The following is a 24,776-nucleotide window of genomic DNA, read 5'->3' as shown; positions in this document are numbered from 1 at the left end:
CAATCTTCCCAATACTGCAACCCTTTATTACAGTTCTGCATGTTGTGGTGACCCCTGACTGTAAAGTTATTTTTATTTCTGCTTCATAACTGTAATTTCTACTGTTATGAATCATAATGTAAATATGTGTTTTCCAATGGTTTAGTTGACCATTACGAAAGGCTTGTTTGTCCCTCCAAATGGGTCATAACTGACAAGTTGAGAATTAGTGCTGTAAATGAAGCAAAAACCATGAACAATATCAAGCATAACAGTTCCATGGAGGAAGAACTTACTGGAAGGCTCTGGTTCTTACTAAATTTCAGAGACATTCTACTATAATAGATTCTCAGGCTGTATCAAAAATAATTTGAGGTGAAAACTCAAAATTATCTGTCATTGATTGTACGTTTTGTTGAACCCCTTCCGGCCTCTGAGGGAAATTTGAGAAGTATGTGATTATGTTTACATTCCTTGGCCATTGCATTATCCAGAAGAAATATTTTCAAAAACCTTTTTTGATTCCATTTTACCCTATTTTTCTCTTAAATCCTTTCCAAGCCTGTTTGCATTGTTAGCTTCCTTTTTTTTTTTTAAAGGTTGTGTAAAAATACAAAATCAAAAATGTAGTTTCATTGGTTGTAAATGCAAAAGAACCTGGGTGGTGTTTGAGCTCTTGGTGCATGAAAGACCTGAAATGTGTCTCCATTTCTGATGCAAAGGATAAGATAAATTTCCTTATGTTGCTAATGCTGTGATTGCACCATTGGATGGAGGTGTAACTTGACTAGGCATCAGCAGGGAAAACATCTCCTACAGTCTCAGTAGCAGCCAACTCTTGCACCAAACCTTTGGAGCAGTTTCCTGGCAGCAATAGGCAGAGCTGCTCCTGGCTTTTGCTCCTTTTCCTCCTCCTAGGCAGGTTTTTCCTGCTTATTTTCTCTAGAGACCGAGGTGCCAGCATTTCAGCATTATTGTCATGTTTCATTAGGGTTGGATTCAATTTTTAACTACTTTTTATTTTCAAGACAAGGAAACTCAGCTGAACAAGCACACTTCATGTCCCATTCATTTCCGTTTTCCATTTACTAGATTCTATCTTCAAGGACCTCATTCCAAATGTTTCCATCTTTCCATTACATCCTTTCCATACTCATAACCCTTCTGCAACATAATTTACATCTCAAGTTAGACCAGTTTTCATTCTCAGTGCATTTCTATCCTTTATGTGCTAATTTATACAGGAGATCGGTTAAAATATTGAATGGCTGGGGAACATATAATTAAAACAGATTGACTATATTGAGTTTTGAGTGTTGATCTGTACAACCAAGGATGGGTACAATATTTTGTGTGTGTGGAACATGTGGAATTTGTATATAACACATATACACCTTGTCCTTTTGAAGAACCATCTGTAAAAGCATTAAAGTAGATCTCTATAGGATTTTTAGATATGATTTTAGAAAACATTCATGGAGTACCTTTTTAAAAAATCTTAAAAGGTGATCTTTCTGATGAATATCTATAGACTTTGAGTAGCATGCTAATGCTACCTGTCAATTATTATCAGTGTGGAACAAATTATCAACCTGCACTTTATTTAGTGGCACAATGATTTCTGTAGGCTCTTTACCAGTAAGTTGTTTAAGATGTGTCCTTTTCAACATTATCAAGTCTATAATTTCTTTCAATAAGGAGTTACAAATTGTTGTGGAAATTTTGACATAATATCTATATATGTTTGTTTTTGGAGACAGGGTCTCTCTGTGTAGTCTTGTCTGTCCTGAAACTTGTTCTGTAGATAAGACTGGCCTTGAACTCACAGAGATTTGCCTGCTCTTGCCTCCTGATTGCTGGGATAAAAGGCTTGTGCTACTACCACCCGCACCATACAAATTTTTATAATACCATTACCTTGTTGATAAATAATTCAGTCGGTGATGATGAGGAAGGAAGGGTAAGTAATTGATAAGGATGTAAGGGATTAATTTGTGAGCTATCATTTTAGCATTAGCATTGTCTAAAGCTAATGACTTAATCTGCTTTTAGTGTTGTTTTGGTGGAATTTAACTGAAAGTTTCTGGAAAGCAACTTAAAGAGTGTTGCCAAAGTACCCAACTGACATGAACCAAACTTTTTGTTGTTGTTGTTGATTTTTTTTCCGAGACAGGGTTCCTCTGTGTAGTCTTGGTTCCTGTCCTGGATCTTGCTCTGTAGACCAGGCTGGCCTTGAACTCACAGAGATCTGCCTGGCTCTGCCTCCCATGTGCTGGGATTAAAGGCATGCCCACTGCCTGGCCCAAACTTTTTTGTAAGTAACTGATGGTACATTGTTCGGGTAGTTTTAAACTGAGGAGATGGTAGAGAATTTGTTGTTGAGTAATAATGTATCCTAAATAAGTATAAGGTGATTGCTTTTGTATTTTATCTGAAGCTGTATTTAAATTTTGCTCTTTTAGTTTGTCTACCATAAAGTTAAGAACTCTTTTAAGTATTGACTAGATGATCAGGAGAAGAGAATGTCATCCATATAAGGAAAGATCAATACCTTAGGAAATTTAACCAGCACTGGCATAAGTGCTTTATGTATATCATATTGATGTATAGTGGACTATTTTCTTTCTGCTGTGGTAAAACTTTCCACAGATATCAGGTTACTGGCTATTGATTGCTTAAAGTAGGAAAAGAGAATGTAAACTCTTCCTTATCATCAGGATGTAAAGAAATAGAGAAAAAGCAATCTTTTAAGTTAAGTATAATAATTAATGTCCTTGAAGAACCATAGTAGGAGTAGGGAGCCTGACTGCAGGATACCCATTGTTCTCATAGTAATAGTTCTGTCCCTGAGATCATGTAGTAGTCAAACTTTATTTTTTAACTTGTTGTGAATTACAAAAATAGGGGAATTTTGAGGACCGTCTGAAGGGTCTATATGTCCTAGTTGCAATTTTTTTATTTTATAATTAATTTAATTTTACATATCAGCCACGGATTCCCCTGTCCTCCCTCCTCCCGCCCACCCTCCCCCCTCCCCCTCCCCCCAATCCACCCCCCCATTCCCACCTCCTCCAAGGCAAGGACTCCCCTGGGGATTCAGCTTAGCCTGGTAGATTCAGTTGAGGCAGGTCCAGTCCCCTCCTCCCTTCACCTAGGCTGAGCAAAATGTCTGGGCATAGGCCCTAGGTTCCAAAAAGCCAGCTTATGCACTAAGGACAGGTCCTGGTCCTACTACCTAGTTGCAATTTTTTCCTGTACTATACTTTGGGACTGTTTTAATTTTTCCCCAAGGGACAGTTGATCAACCTACTATGTCATTCCTGCTGTGAGGGAAAACAAAAAGCTAAGCACTGGGACAGCTGACCCCTGGAGATCAGGTGGGGGTTATGGAGCCCTGCCTGCCACTCCTTGGAACTCAGGTGTTGCAACAGATGCTGATCTGGCTGGATCTAAGCAGTGGAAAAAGATGCAAGATATATCCTGGAGAGAATTCTCTCTCTCTCTCTCTCTCTCTCTCTCTCTCTCTCTCTCTCTCTCTCTCTCTCTCTCTCTTCCCTCCTCTTACAAATATTACTGTACTCCAGCTTGCAAAATAATTGACAGGGATGTTATCTCACCGTTCATGAGCTCTCTTCACATTAGTGCCCATGTGCTTCTAATTAACAAGATCTGTGGCTGCTTGTTTAGGAAACCAAGGATTGAATTTTACAAAGTTGTAGAACTGTTGCTCTAATTAGTTTGCTCCTCTGGATCTTAACAGACATTTCAATAATTGTATAAAATGCTTTGTCACAAAGGACTGAGAAGAAACCATGTTTAATTCTCTTAGTTGTGGTTATGACCCCTGCGTGAGAGGACCAAACTCCTACCCCCTGCTTCTATTTAAGGAAAAAAATGCTTAACTCCTCTGAGGGTCCAGTTCCTTACTTTGAGTGTCAGTTTTCGGGGTGGGGTCTTTATCACCATGGTCAACAGAGTGTTCATCTGTGTGAGATAAGAAGGCAGTTTGGTTCAACAAGACTCAGTAGTTGGTGTTGATTCAAACTTCGAGAGTCTGACACCAGGTAGCTTATTTCAGGCATGTGTAAGAACAGCACCAACTGTAAAAAAGTTTCCCAGTGATAATTAACTCAATCCCATGTGAACAACAAACCTAATGACATGACTACATCAAAATTCTTGTAAAATGCAAGTGACATCTTCCATAAAGATAGGTCCTATATATTAACTAAGGAAGAAGATTCAATGGAAAAAAAGCTCATGATAAGGGCCTGGGGGAGGACAGAGCTATAGATTGACTGAGATAAACAGGTTCAAGATAAGAGTCTGGGGGAGCTGGTTTGACCTGCCCATACAGATAGCACAGAGGTCTCCAGGTTATTATTAATCACCTCCTTTCCCATCCTCAAGGTGGAAAACAGGTAATATATATATCCCTCAAAGAGATAACCTTGTGTCTTTAATAATCCTGCTTCTGCTAGTGCTTATCTGTGAGCACAAATACCTGCATTCCTCCTATAAGAAATGGCATAAATGAAGTACTCATACATGAAATTCTCAAAACAAATAATTTAAAAAATAGTAGCAAGTGCCCTTAACTGATAAGTCACATCTCCAGCCCTATGTACATACATTTCTAATGGGATATTTTAGGACTGTATGTTATTGATAAACCACAAGAATCTATTATGGAAGTTTTTCTTCTTGGGTTATCATTTCTATACTCTTATCCATGTCCATATAAAAATATGTTTGCACAATAAAGACGAGTCTTTTAGCTTTAGGCATGAGTTAGAGGATGCTTCAAAGTGTAGTCTTCATGAGCACAGCTTTTAAATGTTGATGGTCTGGTCTCTAGTGTCTGTTACATGGTTTTAAAAGAGGAAACTATTAAAATTTAAGTGAGTGTTTCCATTCTTTAAAATTTCAGTTCCAAATGTCAGAAATCAATTTTTAAAAACCATACAGTTCTTCCAAAGAGCTCAGTCAACAGAGGCTTTCCAGGATGTGTGGATAAAATAACTGCCTTCCCAACAGTACCTGGGAGGGTTATCTTAATTGTGTAGTAAGAGCTGGGGCAGGCATTGCTGTGTAAGGCACCAATAATCATACCGGTGAAAGCTCCAATAGTCCCAAGAAGGAGGCTATAATCTACCAGCCTTTATATAACACACGGTTCTTCATTTACATTTTCTTATAGTTACTGAGACAAAAGAACTGGACAGGTCACCTTCTAGACATCTGAGTATCAGTCACATGAACCAGATCTTCTGAGTTGCCACCATTCCATCATATTTACCTTGCAATCTGAAGTAAATAAATGAAACAAGCATGATGATGAACACTATCATCACATAGAGGATCACACTAATATCTTCCAACCATAAAGTGTCCAATTCAAAATGTGGATCTGAAACTGGGACTGGGAAAAGAGGAAAAAGTCAGGACAGTTGCAGCCAACAGAGCAAGGCTAGACTGCACATGAAAGGTAGCTTTGCTTTTCAGGTTCCTGTTGCTCCATGCCTCCTACATGTACAAGAACAATCCAGAAGAAATTTGGCCTAGTCGATTTTAGAAATGAGTATATTTTTTGTCAATATTGTAAGAGGTTATGAGGAAACAGGTATGTAGCAGATTTTCTTGGACTGCTAGCCCCCAAATCATGAGCTAGGGATGTCGTATTTATGAATACTCAATCTTAGTTTATGCTTGTCCCAGTACCTCTTATAACTATTCTCAGCTCCTCTTAGCCTTCACAACCACCCATGCCACGCCTTTCTATTATACTCTGGCTTTAGAAAAGTTCACATTTAATACAATGTATCATAATCATATCCACTCCCCTCCACTCTCTCACTCTAACATCCTCTGAGCTCTCTAACACATCTCCCTCCAAACTTCATGTCCTCTTTTTATTTTTTGGCAAACCAATGAGTTCAATGGGTGTTGCCCAGATGCAAGTTGTGGGGTCATACACTGAGGCATAGGCAACCTACAAATGGCCACACTTCCAAAGAAAACTGACTCACCCTTCCGAGCATCCATTAACTGCTAATAGCTTCTCAGCTAGAGTTGGAGCCTCAGAAGCTCCTGTTACTTCAATACAGGATTTTTTAACATGTTTGATCTTGACTCAAAAGTTTAAGACAATTGAGTTAATGAGATGGCTCAGCAGTTAAGAGCACTGACTGCTCATTCAGAGGACCTGGGTTCAAATCCCAGCACCCACCTGCTGGCTATTAACCATTTGGGGAATATAACACCATCTTCTGGCTTCCACAGGCACTAGGCATGAAGGCAAAATACCCATACACATAAATAAAATTTAAACTGATAAGAAGTTTAAGATACTTAATTATTATTTCCTTTGTGCCAAAAGTATAAAGCAATCAGAACAATTTACAGGGAAATGCTGAATTTGTGCAAAAAAAAATATAAACCATTATGAATTTGGAAGAAATTGTTTCTTATGGAGCAAAATAATCAGCTGCATCTACTATTAAGCTTAAAAAATTCAGGGCTCTGTAATCTAGACATTGTGGCATGTGTTCTTATGGCCTATTGACCATGTACTACAGTTCAGTCAACAATCACTCTTCTGTTGCTGAATGTCTTACTGGGGAGTTGGGAAGGTGGGAGAAGACAGGATGTCCCCAGCATCTGGCTTTCACATACCTCTTGGTTTTAGATGCAAAATGAGAATGACTCCTATAATTGCAATCATTGAAATCATGAAAACAATTACACCCTTTTTCCAAGGACTATTTATCACAGAGCAGCCACCTAAAGAAAAAAAAATGTTATTATTACTAGATATTTGTGCAGAGGCGCTTTACATTGGAAAAAATACATCCAGAAAGCAAGAGCTATTATGTGTGTGTGTGTATGTGTATGTGTATTATTTTAAAGTTGTATTTTAAAATTTTTACTTTTAATTTTTAAAATTATAATATAATTACATCATTCCCCCTTCCATTTCTAAAGGGACTACTTCCAGGGTGATTTGGAAATCAATAGAGAGGTTAATATCAGGGTACACATGTAAGGGCTTTTAAAAAAATCTTTCTTCTTGTGTTCCTAGAAGAAGAAAGATTTAGGATTAGAATATATTAGGACAGGAGTAAAGGGGATAGCTGTTTTTTAAGGTGGGACAGGTTTGGGATTGAGACTAAGTAGGCCCAGGGGAAAGTTTACTCCATCTCACTTGTCATAAGTAGGCATTAATTAAGAACAAGAGACAGAGGTATATATTTCTTATTATCATTTTTTTTCTGGGTTTGAAAGAGGCTAAAAGGAGGACAGGTCTGAAGACTTCTTAACTGCCTGAGAGACCTTAATTTTCATATGAGAATTTACTAGTATGGGTAGTTTCCATTCTTCTGCTAGAGAGTTATGGTCACTGTGGTGGTTTGAATGAGAATGGCCCCCATAGGCTCATCTATAGTTGTCCTCAGTTGTTGGAATTTTCAGGAAGGATTAAGAGGTATGATCTGGTTAGAGGAGGTGTTTCACTGGGTGAAGGCTTTGAGGTTTCAAAAGATTTCCTCCATTCTACCTAACATCTTATTTGCAAATAAAGATGTAAAAATCTTGGATCATGTCAATAAAAATAAAACTTCTGAGACAATTGATCTCTACAGGGTATCTAGCAGAGAGAAAGTTTTGAATTTGTGGCTTTCCGATGAATGGGCCCTCTCTATGCCCCACAAAAGAGGTTGGATATGGCAGCTGTTTCATTCAGATAGCAGTGTTCAGAAGGGCAGCCAGAAATGTAACAGAGGATAATCAGATACTTCAGAGAAATACAGAAACATTCATAGCCAAATCCTTACGTGATGGACATACTGCATCTGTTGGAGGAGATCTAGAGGGACGGGTTGTACTTCTGAGATTTAGAGCTATGGCAAAAAATGGATATGAGTTTGAGAACTTTGGCTTTTATTGGTGCATGTTCATCATAATTGCTGATGAATTTCTTTAAAATATTTTCATTAAGATATATCATAACCATTGGAAATATTATCCCCCCAAATCTTTTGCCTCCCCTCAATCTATTACCCCTCACCCCCCAAATCGCCTCACACATATTTAAAAGGTTTCTTGTGTCTATGTAAACTACAATCCCCAAAGGAAGAAAATTGTGTTATCTGTATTTCTGAGTTATATTAGTTAAAAATATCAGTTTTCTGGTGCATTCACTTTATGCCCTACCAATGACAATTCTATTCTTTATACTTGAATAAAACTCCACTATGAATGAATACTACATTCTCACATATTTTTATCTACTCCTTTGTTCACATACATCAATACTGATCTCATACTTGGCTATTGTGAGAAGTGCTATAATAAATGATGCTGTATAATTATCTCAGTTGTATGGTGACTTGGAGTCTTTGAGAGTATACACCCAGTACAGGTAATACTGGGGCATATCAGAGTTCTGTTTTGAGGTCTCCAAGGTATCTTGCTGTATACATTGTCATGGGGAGACGCGAACAAATAACAATCCCAGATAAGACATCTACAACAGAACAAAGAAAGTATTTCACCAAGTCCAGTTTGGTGGACCAGTGAGTTTCCTGGGATTACTTGCAGGACCATGGCTGCCCTAAGGGTAACTGTATAACTAAAGGATCATTCCCACTATAAATGGTGAGTCATGAAAATTGCTTCCCTGGAGCTCTATGCTCAACTTACAGGCAACTTCCACTGAAAAGATTTTTCTCCCTAGAAGTTGTTTACTGATTTTGTAAGCAATATTGAGGTTGTGAATCATGATATGTGTAAGTTGTGTGAGCTTTCTGATCCCTTTAAGTTTCCTTAGCTTCCTAAGTGTATGAGTCTTCTTTCACTCTCTAGGAAGAATTTTTTCTAGTTAAAGGAAAGAGCTACATAACACTCTACCCCTTCTTCCAGCTTTTATATTCTTTTAATTCACTCTTATGGCATTTTCTGATCTTTGGAGAGAGTTGTGTAAACGTCTATTATTATTTCTTTATGGCTGAGATTTGAGTCATTATGTTATAGCAAAAGTCACTGATTCCCAGGAGCTTGGCCAGTTACAAGTCTCCACAGAGACTGCAAAAGAAAAATTTCCATCTACGTTCTAATAGCAGAAGTACTCTATGGGTAGAAACACTTGCATTTAGATTGCAATTTGGAGGGCATTCCATGACTGTTTATGAAAACAATAGTATTCTACATAGCATCGTTTGGTGCTATGAAAGCCAGCAGTCAGGGAAGGAGCTTCCAGCTCTGTCCTCTCCTGATATTTATGTTATGTAATGAAAAGGTGCAGTGTCTTTAGCAACAGGTGCTAACATTTAGTTTTGTCACAACCAACAGCAGTCGAAATAGCCCTTGTGGTTTGTGAAGACTTAGGACTTCATTGGCTTCAGTGGCTTTCTAAAGACTTAGTACTCCTATGACAATGAGAATTTCATCTACTATCCTTTTGGCTCCTATCAGTGTCTTTTTTGTGGTTTTTTACTTACACATGGGGGCTTGCAAAAATCTCCTTGACTCTTGTTTTCACGAATGCTATTCCCAATTTTTAAGATACTTATGAGTTAGCCTTACCCAGTGAAATCTCTTTTACAGAGGGTAGACAAGGTCTTTAAAGGCTCACTACTGTTCACTTCAAGCAAGAGTCAATTGGTTCTAGAGAGGTAAAAGAACACTAACAGAGAAACATGAGCTGGGATGAATACTGCATAAAAAGATCCCATCATTTGTATCAATTATGTCATTATATAAAGCAATGCTGGTACAAAGTGCATGTAGAGGAGGGACTACCCATCGAGCCCACTACAATCCAATCATACTCCATAATGCATCTGGCCTCCACTTCTTGGGATGCTGCTATTGCACAGGTCCTGTGGATCATTCTACACTTGATGGTCCCCAGCCTGTACTATTTGTACTGCTCATCATAGTTCAGGGTTAAGGAGGAACAGGATAATAGCCTTTGGTGCCTACAGCTGCAGCTGGCTCCCTGGTTCTGACCAGCTCTGACCCAGCACCACAGCCCTGTTTTTCATCAGCCATATCTGGATATTGAAAAATTATAGATTAAAATCTTCACTTGTGGTTTACTTATTTCATAGGAGAAACATGCATCACATATTCTGGCAGAGGATAATTGCCCATATCTATGACAAGATCAATAGTATGCCTAGGTTATTTTATAATTTACGCCTTCAATGAATTTTTTCTTAGGGTTAAAGCCTTCTAGAAGCTCACTGGTATATATCATTTGATAATTTGATGAAAATTTCCCCTAGCATTCTAGTTATCACATTTTCCTTTGATTGAACCTAACAGACCCTTTTGTCTGCAACTTCCCCTGTTTATCATATATTCATTGCATTAGCCCTTTAACAACCCAATTTAATTATCAATTTAAATTCAGATCTGTCAAAGCCTCTTCGGCCTCACAGAGATCAGATCCCACCATGGGGCTCAGCAAAGATTTATAAGTAACATACCAGGAGCTGAGTTAACTTTTTCTTTGAAATTTCTACAAACAGATTCTAACCAGCCTGATTAGAAAACTGGGCACTGATACCACCTCCTATATACAAAATTTCCTTGGTGATGCCTAACCTTCTTCTATTGTCTTCAAATCCCTGACACTTTTGGTAATCTTGGCTTGAGACAGTTAAGTGTTCCCAATGTCTTCTGTGAGTCAGTTCATCTAGACTGATGTCCTTGTATTGCTTCAGGTTATGCAGGATGGATAGTTACTTTACTGTTTCTCTAGTTCTGTGATACCTACGTTGGTCCCATTTGCTGCCATATCCCACAGCTTCACAATCTTGGTTCAGAGAAATTCAATTTTTGTTTTAAAATCTTCCCAATTTTAAGGCATTCAGATTTCAGTCAACCATAATTTCATTGACTTTATCTCTGATATTGAAAATCGTACTTGATGGGTATATTCTATCATCATTATCTCAAATTCTTTCTCCTCATCACTTGATTTCTTACAGTGGCTTCTAAGTTTTTTTTGTTCTAAGGGAGGGCTCCTCAGCAAAGATCTAACCCATTCCCTCCTTCTACCTGTAACATTGACATTGCACATTGGCATCTTCTCATCCTCCCTTTGTTTCTCTTTTCTTGTCAAATCTGAGACTGTGTGGAGAATAGTGAAATCCTTATGTCTTTCAATATATTCATCCCTCACTCATGTGACAAAATTCTTTCTGGGCAGACTGATGAGCCTCAGTGTCATGTCGTATCACCCACAGCAAAAGGACGTGACTCCTGACAGAGCTTTCTTATGAAAGAAGTACGAGTTGCTTTCAGAGATTGCAATATATAGTCCACCAGGCATCTGGGGTGCATCTCCATACTCACATGAAGCATACCTCATTCATCAATGAGGCATTTTACCTGATGCCGTGTAAAGGAAGATGCCAACACTAAGAACATCTTTCCTAAAGGATGCTCTACTCTCAGATATCTGAGCATTGGTTTTCATGATTTATAATAATCACTGTGAACATGCAACTGTTGTTACAGAAAAGAGGCTAATCATCCTGTATCATATGGAAAAGGTATTGATATTGATACTGACCTAAATAGATGCCTTACCCTCAGATTGATCAGCCTCAAATTGCCCACTATTCATGCTGGGCAACCATTCAATGATTCAAAGATAGATAGCTATACTACTGAATGGCTCACTTCAGCATGGGTAATAACATACCTAAGTTACATCTTTACAGCTCCCTAGTCAACTTGGATGTCAGTCACCACAGGTAAAAGGGGTTTCAGCTTGATTAAAGTAAAGACAGAACCAGCTTTTGTAAACAGTATTGTGAGAAACTCCACCAGCAAAAGCAGAGAATGTGTGACTGAAAAGTTGGTAAGGTCCTATATAACATGTGACCCAAGAGTTATGGACTTCCTGGGTAGACTGGCTTAGGAAGCTTTAGCTATGTCCCCTTCTTCCACTTTAGTTACACACGACTCAGACCTACTTACCACACGTGAGATGTTGCTGAACACAGGAAGTAAAGAGGAAGGGTACCAGCACAAATGCTATTATACTCAGAATCCATATCCAAATACTTCTCCATGAAAACAGTTCACCTGTAATGTGAGTGACAAATCTTATCACTAAGAAAACTTGGCTTGTACATACCTAGTTAAGAATAGTGATTCATCTCAAGCTTGTTACAATTTAAGAGTCTACTACCTTGGAATATTAGGTCTAGGCAAGTATAGAGAGTAGTTATGATTGGTTGGGTAAAGAGCAGGCCATGACCAGAGTCAAAATAAGTTGGACATGATTTAGAGTGAGGCTGATGAAAATGTATGTGGAGGCCACTTCTCTCATTTCTTCCCATCCATTCTATTCCATAAGCTTCCTAGGTGAAAAGGAAGAGGCAGAGCTAAATATTCCCCAATGCTCAGATGCAGGCTTCCAAGGAGAATTATAAAGTCATTTCAACTCAGTGCTGCAGTACTCATTTCTGAAGTACCATGAGATGAGTGCACTGAATAGAGCAGGGCTTCCATCTGACTGGCCTGTGGCCATGAGTGTGGGCATTTTCTTGATTGATGACTGATGTCCTAGGACTCAGGCCCCTGGAAGTGCATGGTGTTTCTGGGTTTAATAGGAAAGAAGAGAAAGCCATTGTGAACAAGCCAGTGAACAGTATTCCTCTGTGGTCTTTACTTCAGTTCCTGCCTCCAAGTTCCTACTTTGAGCTCCTGCTCTGTCTTCCCTTGATGATGAACTAAGATGCAGAAGTGTAATCCAAATGGACTCTTCCCTCACCCAACTTGCTTATGAACATGATGTTTTACCACAGTGACAGAAAAGCTAACTGCAATAGTTAAGACTATAGAGTGAGAAAATAATACATCAAAGAAAGTAAGAGAGACAACCCAAGTAATGAGTAAGGCCAAAGGAAAGTAAGGCCTTGAGAACCAAGTCAAGGAAGAAGTGAATGATAAGTATGAGGTAGATCATTGAATCTATCTACTCTGAGAAAAAAGATAAAGAAATAATAGGATAAATGGGTAGATCATTGAATCTACTCTAAAAAGAAAAAGGGGAAGATATAAAAAATGACAAAAGGTAGATTATTGAATCTAAAATGAAAAGAAAAAAGAGAATATGGATATGATAAGATAAAAAGGGACATTATTGAATCTACTTTTAAAAAGGAACTACTCGTTTTACATAGGATAAGTAATGAAAACTTTTTTGTCAAATGTTACTGGACTGGACATTGTTTATATCTCTATCTCTATCTCTATCTCTATCTCTATCTCTATCTCTATCTCTATATCTATATCTATATATAATGGAGTTTTTTGTCTGAATCTGTCAAATGTTAATGGACTAGACATTTTTAATGTAATTCTTGACTGTAACCTTCTTTTATTATTTTAGACAAAAAAAGGGGAAATGTGGTTGATATATTGTACACCCCAATAAACTTATCTGGGGTCAGAGAACAGAACAGCCACTAGATATAGAGGCCAGAAAATGGTGGCACACATGCCTTTAATCCTAGCATTGCAGAGGCAGAGATCCACCTGGATCTCTGTAAGTTCAAGGCCACACTGGAAACAGCCAGGCATGGTAACAAGAGCCTTTAACCCCAGGAAGTGATGGCAGAAAGCAGAAAGGTATATAAGGCATGAAAACCAGGAACTAGGCTGATTAAGCTTTTAGGCTTTTGAGCAAGAGTTCAGCTGTGATCCATTCGGGTGAGGACTCAGAGGTTTCCAGTCTGAGGAAACAGGATCAGCTGAAAAATTGGTGAGGTGAGGAAGCTGTGGCTTGTTCTCCTTCTCTGATCTTCCAGCATTCACCCCAATACCTGGCATCAGGTTTGTTTTTATTAATAAGACATTTTAAAATTCATGTCATGCATAAGTATGTGTGACAATGGCTCTTACTGAAGAACAAACACACATTTTACCTGATAGGACAATACTTATACTTTCTTCTTGGTGAGTTAGATGGTTTTGAAGATAGCAAGTGACATTCCTGTAGGAATTGGCTTTAATAAAAAGGGCCATTGTCATGTTGAACAATTTGTTTCCATCCTGTGAATGGGATTTTGATGTTGCTGGAATGACCTCTCCTTTGCTGTCTCTCCATTCCATATGAGGCTGTGGGAACCAACCTCCCGAATGACACTCCAACATCACACCTTTGGTATTAGGGGAATGCATAAGAATCTGTATGTCTGAGCTTGTGACTGGTTGAAAACAAAAGAGGAAAACAATATTGTTAGGTATAAATGGAAGAGGAAATGACAGAAAAATAAAAGCTCTTTTCAGTTTTAATCCCAGTTTCAAAAGATACATTAATAATCGAAACTCTATAGGTTCTGGTTGCCATAAGAATCTCATGAACATGACAAGAGCCAGATGGGAAGGCTATAGTTCACAAACAGCAACCTGTCCAAACTAAGCCATCTGACAAAAGGCCTGTTTTATTTGTTTATTTATTTACTTTAAACATATTTTTAGTTTATTTACCAAGTCTAAGAAATTAACCTACATCTTTGGATTATTGTGAACAGAAATCAAGATGTTGACCCTCATAGAATTTATAATTTATAATTTGGCCAGGTGGTGGTGGCGCACGCCTTTATTCCCAGCACTTGGAGTCAGAGGCAAGCAGATCTCTGTGAGTTTGAGGCCAGACTGATCTACAGAGTGAGTTCCAGGATAGGCTCCAAGACCTAGTCACTAGTTACTTTTGAACCACTGTAAATAGATTATAAAAATGAATTTCATTATAAGCATAACTGTGGAACTCTACTTGAATCTTTGTGTATTTCTAGAGCAGGTAATTTTATAATTTGTGAACATGTGCAAGTAAAGCTATTTGGAGAAAAGAATATACTATGTGGGACAAGGTAGCTTCCATTGCCACTAAAACCAATGAAGGTATGATGAGATTGGGAAAGATGGAGGAGCAAAGTATCTGTATGTTTACTTGTTTATTTGTTTGGTCTTGTTCGGCTTTTCTTGTTATTAGTTTTTTTCAATTAATATTTCAGTTCTTTTTATTGTTTTTGTTTTCTAATTTTCCTTTGTCAGGGGGACACTACAAGGGTGAAGGGCTGATACAGAGTGACTGGGAGGTGGGTGGGATTGGGGTGAGTGATGTGAAATTCCTAAAGAATCAATAAAATTTATATTCAAAATGTATTTAATATAAATCAGGTAATACATTAATAGTGTGAAAATTTAGAGGAAATAAATATGTCTGAAATTTAATAAATTTAGAGGAAATGAATATGTCTGAAAATTTTCAGCATATTTTCTGAGACATAAAACTTGCCTAATGTATAGTTAAAAAGAAAATGAATAGAGATTTAAAACACTGTACCAAAGCTGCTCTGTCTAGTAAAATGTTCCTGGAATAACAGTAACATTACATATCTGTGCTAACACAGTTGCTATTTGCCCCATAAGACTACTAAAAATAGCAATGACTAACTTTTTGTCCCATTAGACCATGAAACGTCGCAATGAGCTACAATTGAGTAATTATGCTCTACACTACAGAGGTGAGTTTCGTATGACATCCAATGAACATTAATCATCTGAGTCTAGAGTCCTACATGTATGTGCACACATTTGTGGATTTATTCAGTTCATTTAAATTCTTAACCTTCCCTCCTTCTATTTTTTTCATCCAGAATAATTCAGAGTAAGGAAAGTAGCATAAATACCATATAGCTGCCTCTATTTCATATATTGTATTATATATGAGGATAGTGATGATTGTAGTTAAAATATTTTGAAAAAGATTTAGGAAATTTAATCAAGTACTAGGTAGTCAGTAAATTGATCTTGAATAAAATGGAAGTAAATATTATTAGTAAAAAGAATAATTTTCTTTCTTTTATTAAAAATTTTCATAGAATATTTTTGATCATGTTTTCCCCTGCAACTCCTCCCATATCCTTCCTACCTCCTTACCCTCCCAACTTTTTAGTAAGAAACATATTTTAAAAATTCAGTTCATTTAGAAAATTACTAAAGTGTTGTTAGAGATATTTGAAAGGATGATAAAACTACCTATAAGGAATTTGATTATACGTTAGAAATCTAACAATGTATGTAGGAATAATAAGAAAGTGTTTACTGATAGAACTACTTTATGCACTGTAGTAATTTTCATTTTTGATCTTCCATGTCATCCAATTCAAAACTAATAGTATAGAATTCATCTTACTAATCAAACCATGCAAAAAGAGTCAAACACTGATAATTTTCTAACCGCTCAACCCTCATAAACTTTGAATCATGGGCACACAGCAGTCTCAGGAATCCATGCCTACCTGTGACCTTGACCTCTGTGATGTGCTCTTCATAGAATTCACCATCTTTGAAGATGCAGTGGTATGGCCCATCATCATCAAAAGTCACATTAAAGATTCTGAGGGTCACTTTTCCTTCTCCAATGGCATTTTTCAGGAGTTCTGTCCTCTCCACATACTTGGAGATAGTTTCTTCATGCAGGTCTTTACCATCCCTGTACAGGTATACTGGCTTCGTATAATGGTTCCTGAACCAGCGAATCTCCATGTGCTGTGCATGTTGTGGTGGAGACAACTGACAACTGAGTTCAAGAGTTCTACCCAATGTAGTCAAGACTGGCCTAGTCAATCCAGTCACTGTGAATTTTTCTGTGAAGGAGAAATCAAAAGACAAGTGTGTAAATGAGTAAATATATTCACACCTTTTGTTAAAGTCATTCTCTCTGTTTTTCCCTCTTCTATCTTCTGCCCCCTCAAGCATATACACATACTTGACTTAAGATCACTTTGTTTATCCTGAAGGTATTTTAATTACTAATTATTTAATTGATATTAAAGCAGAAAGTGTTACTACAAATGGTTAGAGAAGATTTTAAGGAACTATTGGAGATGCTGAGTACTTCAAGACAGGCTGGATTCAAAATATTTTTTTTTCTTTTTGGAGCTGAGGATCAAACCCAGGGCCTTGCGCTTGCTAGGCAAGCGCTCTACCACTGAGCTAAATCCCCAACCCCCCTGGATTCAAAATAAATCAAGGCAATGTGCAAGTCTAGGTCAGGTAAAATTGCAATATGAGTAGGCCATGTCATGTAGTGGAAATTTTGCTGAACTGAGGCTCCAGGGACTGTAGGGAATAAACAGCCTGTGTGTCTTGTGAAGCATGCACAAGGTTTGTAGATGAAAGTGTGGCAGGCTCAACATCCCTAATCATCAGGGAAATGCAAATCAAAACGACTCTGAGATACCACCTTACACCTGTCAGAATGGCTAAGATCAAAAACGCTGAAGACAGCTTATGCTGGAGAGGATTTGGAGCTAGGGGAACTCTCCTCCACTGCTGGTGGGAATGGAAGCTTGTACAAGCACTTTGGAAATCAATATGGCGCTTTCTTAGGAAATTGGGTATCAATCTCCCCCAAGATCCAGCTATACCACTCTTGGGCATATACCCAAGGAATGCTCAATCATACCACAACGGCACTTGCTCAGCTATGTTCATAGCACCATTGTTTGTAATAGCCAGAACCTGGAAACAACCTAGATGCCCTTCAACTGAAGAATGAATAAATAAAATGTGGTACATATACACAATGGAATACTACTCAGCAGAGAAAAACAATGACATCATGAGGTTTGCAGGCAAATGGATGAATCTAGAAAAAATCATTCTGAGTGAGGTAACCCAGACTCAGAAAGACAAATATGGTATGTACTCACTCATAGGAGGATACTAGATGTAAAGCAGGGATGACTGGACTGCTACTCACAACTCCGGGGAGGCTACCTAGAGAGCAGGACCCTGGGAAAGACACTGGGATCACCCAATGACAGAGAAATGGATGAGATATACAAGGACAACCTGGTTGTGAGTAGGGGTAATGAAGGGCAAGGGTCAAGGGAAAGAGAGCTTGGGGGAGCAGGAGATCCCACCTGGATCAACAACAGAGGGGGAGAACAAGGAATAAGAGACCATGGTAAATGGAGACCACATGAGAATAGGAAGAAGCAGGTGCTAGAGAGGTCCACAGAAATCCACAAGGATACCTCCACAATAGACTACTGGCAATGGTCGAGAGACAGCCCGAAATGACCTACTCTGGTGATAGGATGGCCAAACACCCTAATTATCGTGTTAGAAACCTCATCCAATGACTGAGGGAACCAGATGCAGAGATCCACAGCCAGTCCCCATGTTGAGCTCTGGGATTCCCATTGATGAGAAAGAGGAGGGTTTGTATGAGTGAGAATTGTTGAGACCAAGGTTGGAAAAAGCACAGGGACAAATAGCCAAACGAATGGAAACACATGAACTATGAACCAATGGCTGAGGAGCCCCCAACTGGATCAGGCCCTCTGGTGAGACAGTTGATTAGCTTGATGTCTTTGGGAGGCATCCAGGCAGTGGGACCAGGACCTGTCCTCAGTTCATGTGCTGGCTGTTTGAAACCTGGGGCTTATACAGGGACACTTGGCTCAGCCTGGGAGGAGGGGACTGGACCTGCCTGGACTGAATCTACCAAGTTGAACTCAATCCTCAGAGGAGTCTTTGCCATGGAGGAGATGGGAATGGGGGTGGGCTTGGGGGAAGGTAGGGGTGGGGCGGGAGGGGGGAGAACAAGAGAATCCGTGGCTGATATGTAAAATTAAATTAAATTATAAAATAAAATAAAAAAAAGAAAGTGTGGCAGGCACTGATGCCCCTTTGTGTTAAATCCTCTGCCTTTTATATGATCCAGATGAGATGCCACCTCCCTTTGTCTGGTGTGTTCAATAACAGGCCTGCATTTTATGATATAGTCTTGATATGTCCTTGTGCCCTGGGGTTCCTGCTCCACCCTGATAACTTAATAGGTGTTAATCTTTACTTGTATAATTAAGCTATTTGTAAATTTGTTCCTTGTGATTCATACTGAGTTGGTAATGATAGTTTATTTGCATAAATGTACACAGTTATTCCTACTCACCATGTGCACTCAAAATTTAACAAACTGCTGCATGGTTAAATGGAGTCACTCAGGAAAGCTGTTGTTTGACATGATGTAGAGTAAGGTAGAGCTGGGCATAGCCTTGACACTCTACAGTAAATAAAGATGAAAATTAGCTCAATATTGTGACATTAGAATATTGTGAATCAAAACAACAAGCCATCAATCAATTACTAGAATAACTGAAATCCAAAACATTGACAACATTAAATGATCAAAAGATGAAGAAAATATGACTGTTATTTTTTGTTGGCAGCAATATAGAATGATTCAGACACTGTGGGAGACAGTTTGGCACTTTTTAACAGTGCTATATGTGGGCTTACCATAATTTCTTTCCATAGTCTTGGTTACATATGTACTTCAAATGAGTTATAAAGTACTTATATATTGAAATTTATACACAAACGCAAATAGCTTCTTTATTCCCAGTTGCTAAAAATTGGAAGCCATCAAAATGCCCTTTAAGAGGTAAATGAAGAATCCAACTCTGGTTCACTCTTTCAATGAAATATTATAAAATTAATAAAAGAACTTGTGCAACAGTGACACAAATGTTAGAGCAGAAGCCAACCAATGTTGATTGGATTTAAGACCTACTCCATGCTACAGAAACCATACCTGACACTCCTAAAGTGGCCAGAACCTGAGAACAGGTAAGTCATGTGCCCCAGGGAGAAACCTAGTATTACTGTTCTGTGAAAGGAATATAGTCATAAAATGACTCCTAATGACATACTGCTATACCTGTAGATCAGTGCCCAGCTCAACCCTCATCAGAGAAGTTTCTTCTTGCAGTAGATGGGAAATAATTCAAAGACCAACAGCTGGACAATATGCAGAGAGTTAGAGCTTTGGTACACTCAATGAGATGTCTTCATCAAACTCCTCTTGTGTAAGGTTCAGGGATCTAAGCAGAAGAGGAGTCAGAAAGATTGTACAACCAAGAAGTGATGGATGATTGCAAGGAAACAATGTCTTTCAGACACAGCAGGACTGATCCACATATGAGCTCACAGAGACTGGGGCAGCAGACACAAAACCTGCACAGGTTTAAGACAGCCAGAGTCCCAGCACAGAGAGGGTGAAGTGGAAATGAGGTCCCACCCCTAGCAAAAGCTATCTGCAGTTAATACCCACTGAGAAAGGGAAACTCAATTTTCTTCAATGGAATCTCACTGAGTATGTTAACCACACTCTAGGGCAGGCCCAAGCCCAGGAGTAGCTGGTCAATCCAAAACTGATTTAACAGAATTTTAGAGGACTTTTTGTTTGGTTTTCCTTTTTATTGAATTTTTAAAATTTTTGTCATATGTGTCTTTTGCTTGTTTGTTCTGATTTTTTGTTTTTGTGTTTCTTTTTTGTTTTCACTTTGTTTCTTATGTTTTGGTTCATGCTAAGGGGAGCAAGAGAGTGAGAGTGAGAGAGACAGAAAGATAACAAAAGAGAAAGCAAGAGTGAGAGTAAAAGAGAGAGACAGAGTCAGAGAGACAGAGACAGGGAGAAAGACCCAAAGAGATTATAAAGTTGACTGGCTGAAGAAGATCTGGGAGGAACGGAGGGAGGATATGACCAAAGTATATTGTATTAAATTTTGTTTTCAAAAAATAATTTTTAAACAGTAATGAGTTACATGGATAAACCTTAATCTTTGCACGTGAGAAAAATCAGTTTAAAATGGACATATTTTATATGATACTTGCTATGCTACATTCTAAAAAACAGCAGCACAGATGCAGAACAAAGAGCTGTAACCTTTTGTCTTGGGGGAAGAAAAGAGGGACAAATGGGTACAGTTTATGGAAGTTTTAGGATGATGAAGGTTTTATGCATGATACTGAAATGGTGGATATATATAGCACGAATTGTTAGAAGGTCTTATTAATAAAAACAAACCCAGAGCCAGGTATTGGGGTGAATGCTGAAAGATCAGAGAAACAGAACAAGCCACAGCCACCTCACCTCTCCAATTCCTCAGCTGATCCTGTTTCCTTAAACTGGAAGCTTCTGTGTCCTCACCTGAATGGATCGCAGCTGAACTGCTGATAGAAGCCTAAAACCTTAACAGACTCTAGTTCCTGGTCCTCACGCCTTACATATCTTTCTGCTTCCTGCCATCACTTCCTGGAATGAAAGGCATGTGACACCATGCTTGGCTGTTTCCAGTGTGGCTTTGAACTCACAGAGATCCAGATGGATCTCTGCCTTCAGAATGCTAGGATTAAAGGTGTGTGTGTCATCATTTTCTGGCCTCTATATCTAGTAGCTGTTCTGTTCTATGACCCCAGAAAAGTTTATTAGGGTGCACAATATTTTGGGAAATGCAATATCACCACAGATATATGACATTATCCACATACACAATAAATATCAGGATTTTAGGGTCTGATCATGGAAAAAGATAAAACCACAGGGTAAAAGTAGCATACAATACTCTTCTTTTTGGGAGGCACTTTAGCAATTCAGAAGATAGCTCTCAAAGCTGAGACACCAGGATGGTTTTGGAAGGACATAAGGACTAAGGAAATTCCATAGTTTGAGAGGAGGCGTGTGTGTGTGTGTGTGTGTGTGTGTGTGTGTGTGTGTGTGTGTGTCTGTGTGTTTGTTTGTGTGACACCTCTTCATAGCACAGTAGGGAGTCTCTGGCCAAAGATCTATGAAGAGTATCAGCAGTTTCAGTGTTTTGGTTTTGTTCATTTTCACAGTGACAGAATTCATCTTGTCATTGTCTAGAATGTTTTAAGTGCACCCTACACAGCATCCAGAGCAGGATGGAACTGAATGAGTAAGAAACAAATTATCTGGAAAATATTGAAAACAATTAGCTATGCAAAAGTATGAATTTGACATTGATGAACTTTTGCATTAATGGGTCTCAGTTTTGAGGCAAGCAACATAAAGTCAATGAGCAAAAACTATCTTCGTCTCATCATTAAAATACAGTATTAAGACTCAATAGTATAACATGAGTGAACACTAATATAAATTTGAATTTTAACTAATGATAATCTGTCCACAGTTGTTCAGGTCTAACAAATGTACCATACTAAGTCAAAATGTTAAATAGTAGGGGGAAACCTGTGTTAGAGAAAATAAAAGTATGGCTACTTCCTTATTCTATTCATTTTACACACAGATTTTCAGCAAGAAGAAAGTGATCAAGAGAATAAAGTTTATTAAATTTTTAAAAAGTATTTTTTATTTTATGTTCATGAGTATTTATATATATATATATATATATATATATATATATATATATATATATATATATATATATATATATACCATGTATATGCCTGGTGACAGTAGAAGCATCAGATCTCCTTAAAGTGGAGTTTTGAGTTATCATGTGGGTGCTGGGACTCAAAACAGTTCCTCTGGAAGAACAGCAGGTGCTCTAATAGATGAACCATCTTTCCATCCCAAGTTTATGAAAATGTAAAAGTCATCATCTTTTATAATAGCCAGATGGTAGGTACCTATTTTGAGAGACATAAAACATCTTGATTGAAAAGCTAACAGAAATCAAACTGGAACTGACCTGGAAACTTTCTCCCAGCTAGATAGCTTTCACAGTGATGGAATTTCTATAAAAGTCACTAGGGATAAAAGTCATCAATGACCTTACCCAACAGTGGACTCTTCATGTCTCAATAAGCAAAATGTACCTACCTGTGCAACAGTGACAGGACTGTTTATCGGGATAACCATCATTTCCTTATTGGAATTGAAGCCTGTACTATAGGAGAGAATACAATCTTGGGTACTGTAAACCTGGTCAAAAGGCCATGACTTGGGAGGTCATAGATCACAGGCAAATTATTACCATTGTTTTGTTAAGTGGAATTATGTAAACTGCTTTCTAAATATTTTTACATTTATAACCATAGATTAGTGCTGCTTTCAGTCTCGGTTAGAGAAGCATCTTTTTACAGTGAGCAATAGTCAATTAGGTTTATAACTGGCAAGAGTACTGAGAATTAGTGACTGTTTAGTGATCAACCCAAAATAAAGCATTTATAGCAATGTTCTTGAGGGTTAGGGAACATAGTGGAATGGTAGAAGAAGAAAGAATGGATGTAAAAGCTGAAGGATGGGGAGGAGTGCTGCAATATACTATATTCTGGGCACAACATGGGTGTTGCACTCATGAATTAGAGTAGCTGTTATCACCAGCAGGAAAACTGCACAGGGTCAAGCCAGTCAACATTACAATTCACAAAACCCCACCACTGAGAAACTTATTAGCAATTGATGGTTGCTGGGGGGGGAGGAATCATTTTTCTATAGGTTGTGACTATTAGCAAGTTGCCCATTCTACAGTGTGTGGATGGCCTCACATCCATGTGTATGCAGATGGCAATAATTGGACTCAGAATAAAAGAAGACATAATGAAAGAGGGAAAATATTGAAGTGATCTGAAGGGAGTGATCTGAAGTGACAATTACAATTGGATTCAAGGCCTGCTCTATAGGAGGGATTTCAAGCCTGATACTGTAAATTTGGCCAAACACTTATGGTTGGGGAGGTCAGGTGTCCTAGGGGGTGACTTACTACTGTTGTTTAGCTAAATTGATGATGTGGTGTCAAATTGATACCTAAACATCTAAGAGAAATTCATTAATCAATGTACCTAAACTACCTCCCTAAATTCAGGCAATGTTGTAGAAGAAGAGATAGAAAACATGTAATAACTAGAAGACAGAGATAAGAGTGATGAAATGTTATTATCTAGGTTTAGCTTAATCATTGCAATCATGGATACACAGCAGCTGAGTTTGCCTACTCTGGGCCTATAGAAGATTAGATCTGTCAACTGCTGGTCACGGGAACAGGAAGGACTCATGTAGCTCTTCCCCACCTCCCCTCCACTGAACTGTTGGTTATTGAAAGATTTGGGGTATAAAGGTTATTATCTTCAGATGGGTACACATCGGTGAGCTCACCCTGATTAAATTCAGTAGGTCATAAAAAAAGACAAGACCAAACAAACAAACAAACAAAAAACCCAAATGTAAAACACAAACATGGGGAAGTGACCTGTAGGAAAGAGGGGGAATTGAAAAGGGAGACAAGAAAAGGTGGTATTGAGTAGCCAGAATGCATTATAGACATGTATAAAATTGCAAGAGAACAAAGATATTGAATTAAAAAAAAGCAAAGAGCAAATGACTACTAATGAAAAGAAAATAAGGATTTAGAGCATCATCAACACTTCAGATAAAAAGAACATTTTTGAAAGATATTCAACATTGCTCATTAACGTAAACAGAAAATGTAATAAAGGTTAGATTTTGTTTTCCACCTGAAAGCTAAGAAAAATAAAAATCACTTTGTCTTAGCTACCAGCTCCCTTAGGATCTCCGTGGAACCCATCTGCAAGGGAATCAGTTAGGAGATCTTCACTCTCCCTTTTTCCATCCAATTCCAATCCCCCAGGCTCACATTCAGCTCTGTAGCAGACCAGCTGCTGTGGTATCCTTTCTTCCCTGTCACAATCTTCATGGACCATGGAGATCTTCTCCCATAGACTACCTCCACCACACCATCCTTTTATCTCAACTGCCATCTCCCAAAGGCACTCCCTGGAAACACAATGGGGATGATGGCAAAGAAATCATGTAGGGAATATTCATCCTCCTGCCTGTCTTCTAATTCCAATATTCCAGTCTTATCCTAGGCTCTGCAGAAGCCTCTTGTTACAGAAGAGGGGCGGGTCTATGCAGATCCTAGTAACATATCCAACTTTATTCCCTCCACTGGACCCTTTCAACCTCCCCTTCT

The 24,776-nt window shown here is 38.3% G+C and overlaps 1 protein-coding gene across 1 annotated transcript; it reads right to left on the bottom strand.

The window, feature by feature from the left end:
* Nucleotides 1-5,231: 5,231 nt before the first annotated feature.
* LOC131904865 (selection and upkeep of intraepithelial T-cells protein 2-like) lies at nt 5,232-24,504 on the bottom strand. Its single transcript, XM_059255863.1, is given in 8 exon segments — nt 5,232-5,401; nt 6,655-6,762; nt 11,578-11,606; nt 11,967-12,078; nt 13,926-14,207; nt 16,308-16,658; nt 19,478-19,525; nt 24,339-24,504. Coding segments are annotated over 8 exon segments (1,266 nt in total).
* Nucleotides 24,505-24,776: the final 272 nt, after the last annotated feature.

The sequence above is a fragment of the Peromyscus eremicus genome, chromosome 2 (assembly GCF_949786415.1).
Source record: "Peromyscus eremicus chromosome 2, PerEre_H2_v1, whole genome shotgun sequence".
In the NCBI taxonomy this organism is placed as follows: Eukaryota; Metazoa; Chordata; class Mammalia; order Rodentia; family Cricetidae; genus Peromyscus; species Peromyscus eremicus.
Note: the sequence above shows the minus strand (reverse complement) of the source record. Positions and strands in the feature narration are given on the sequence as shown.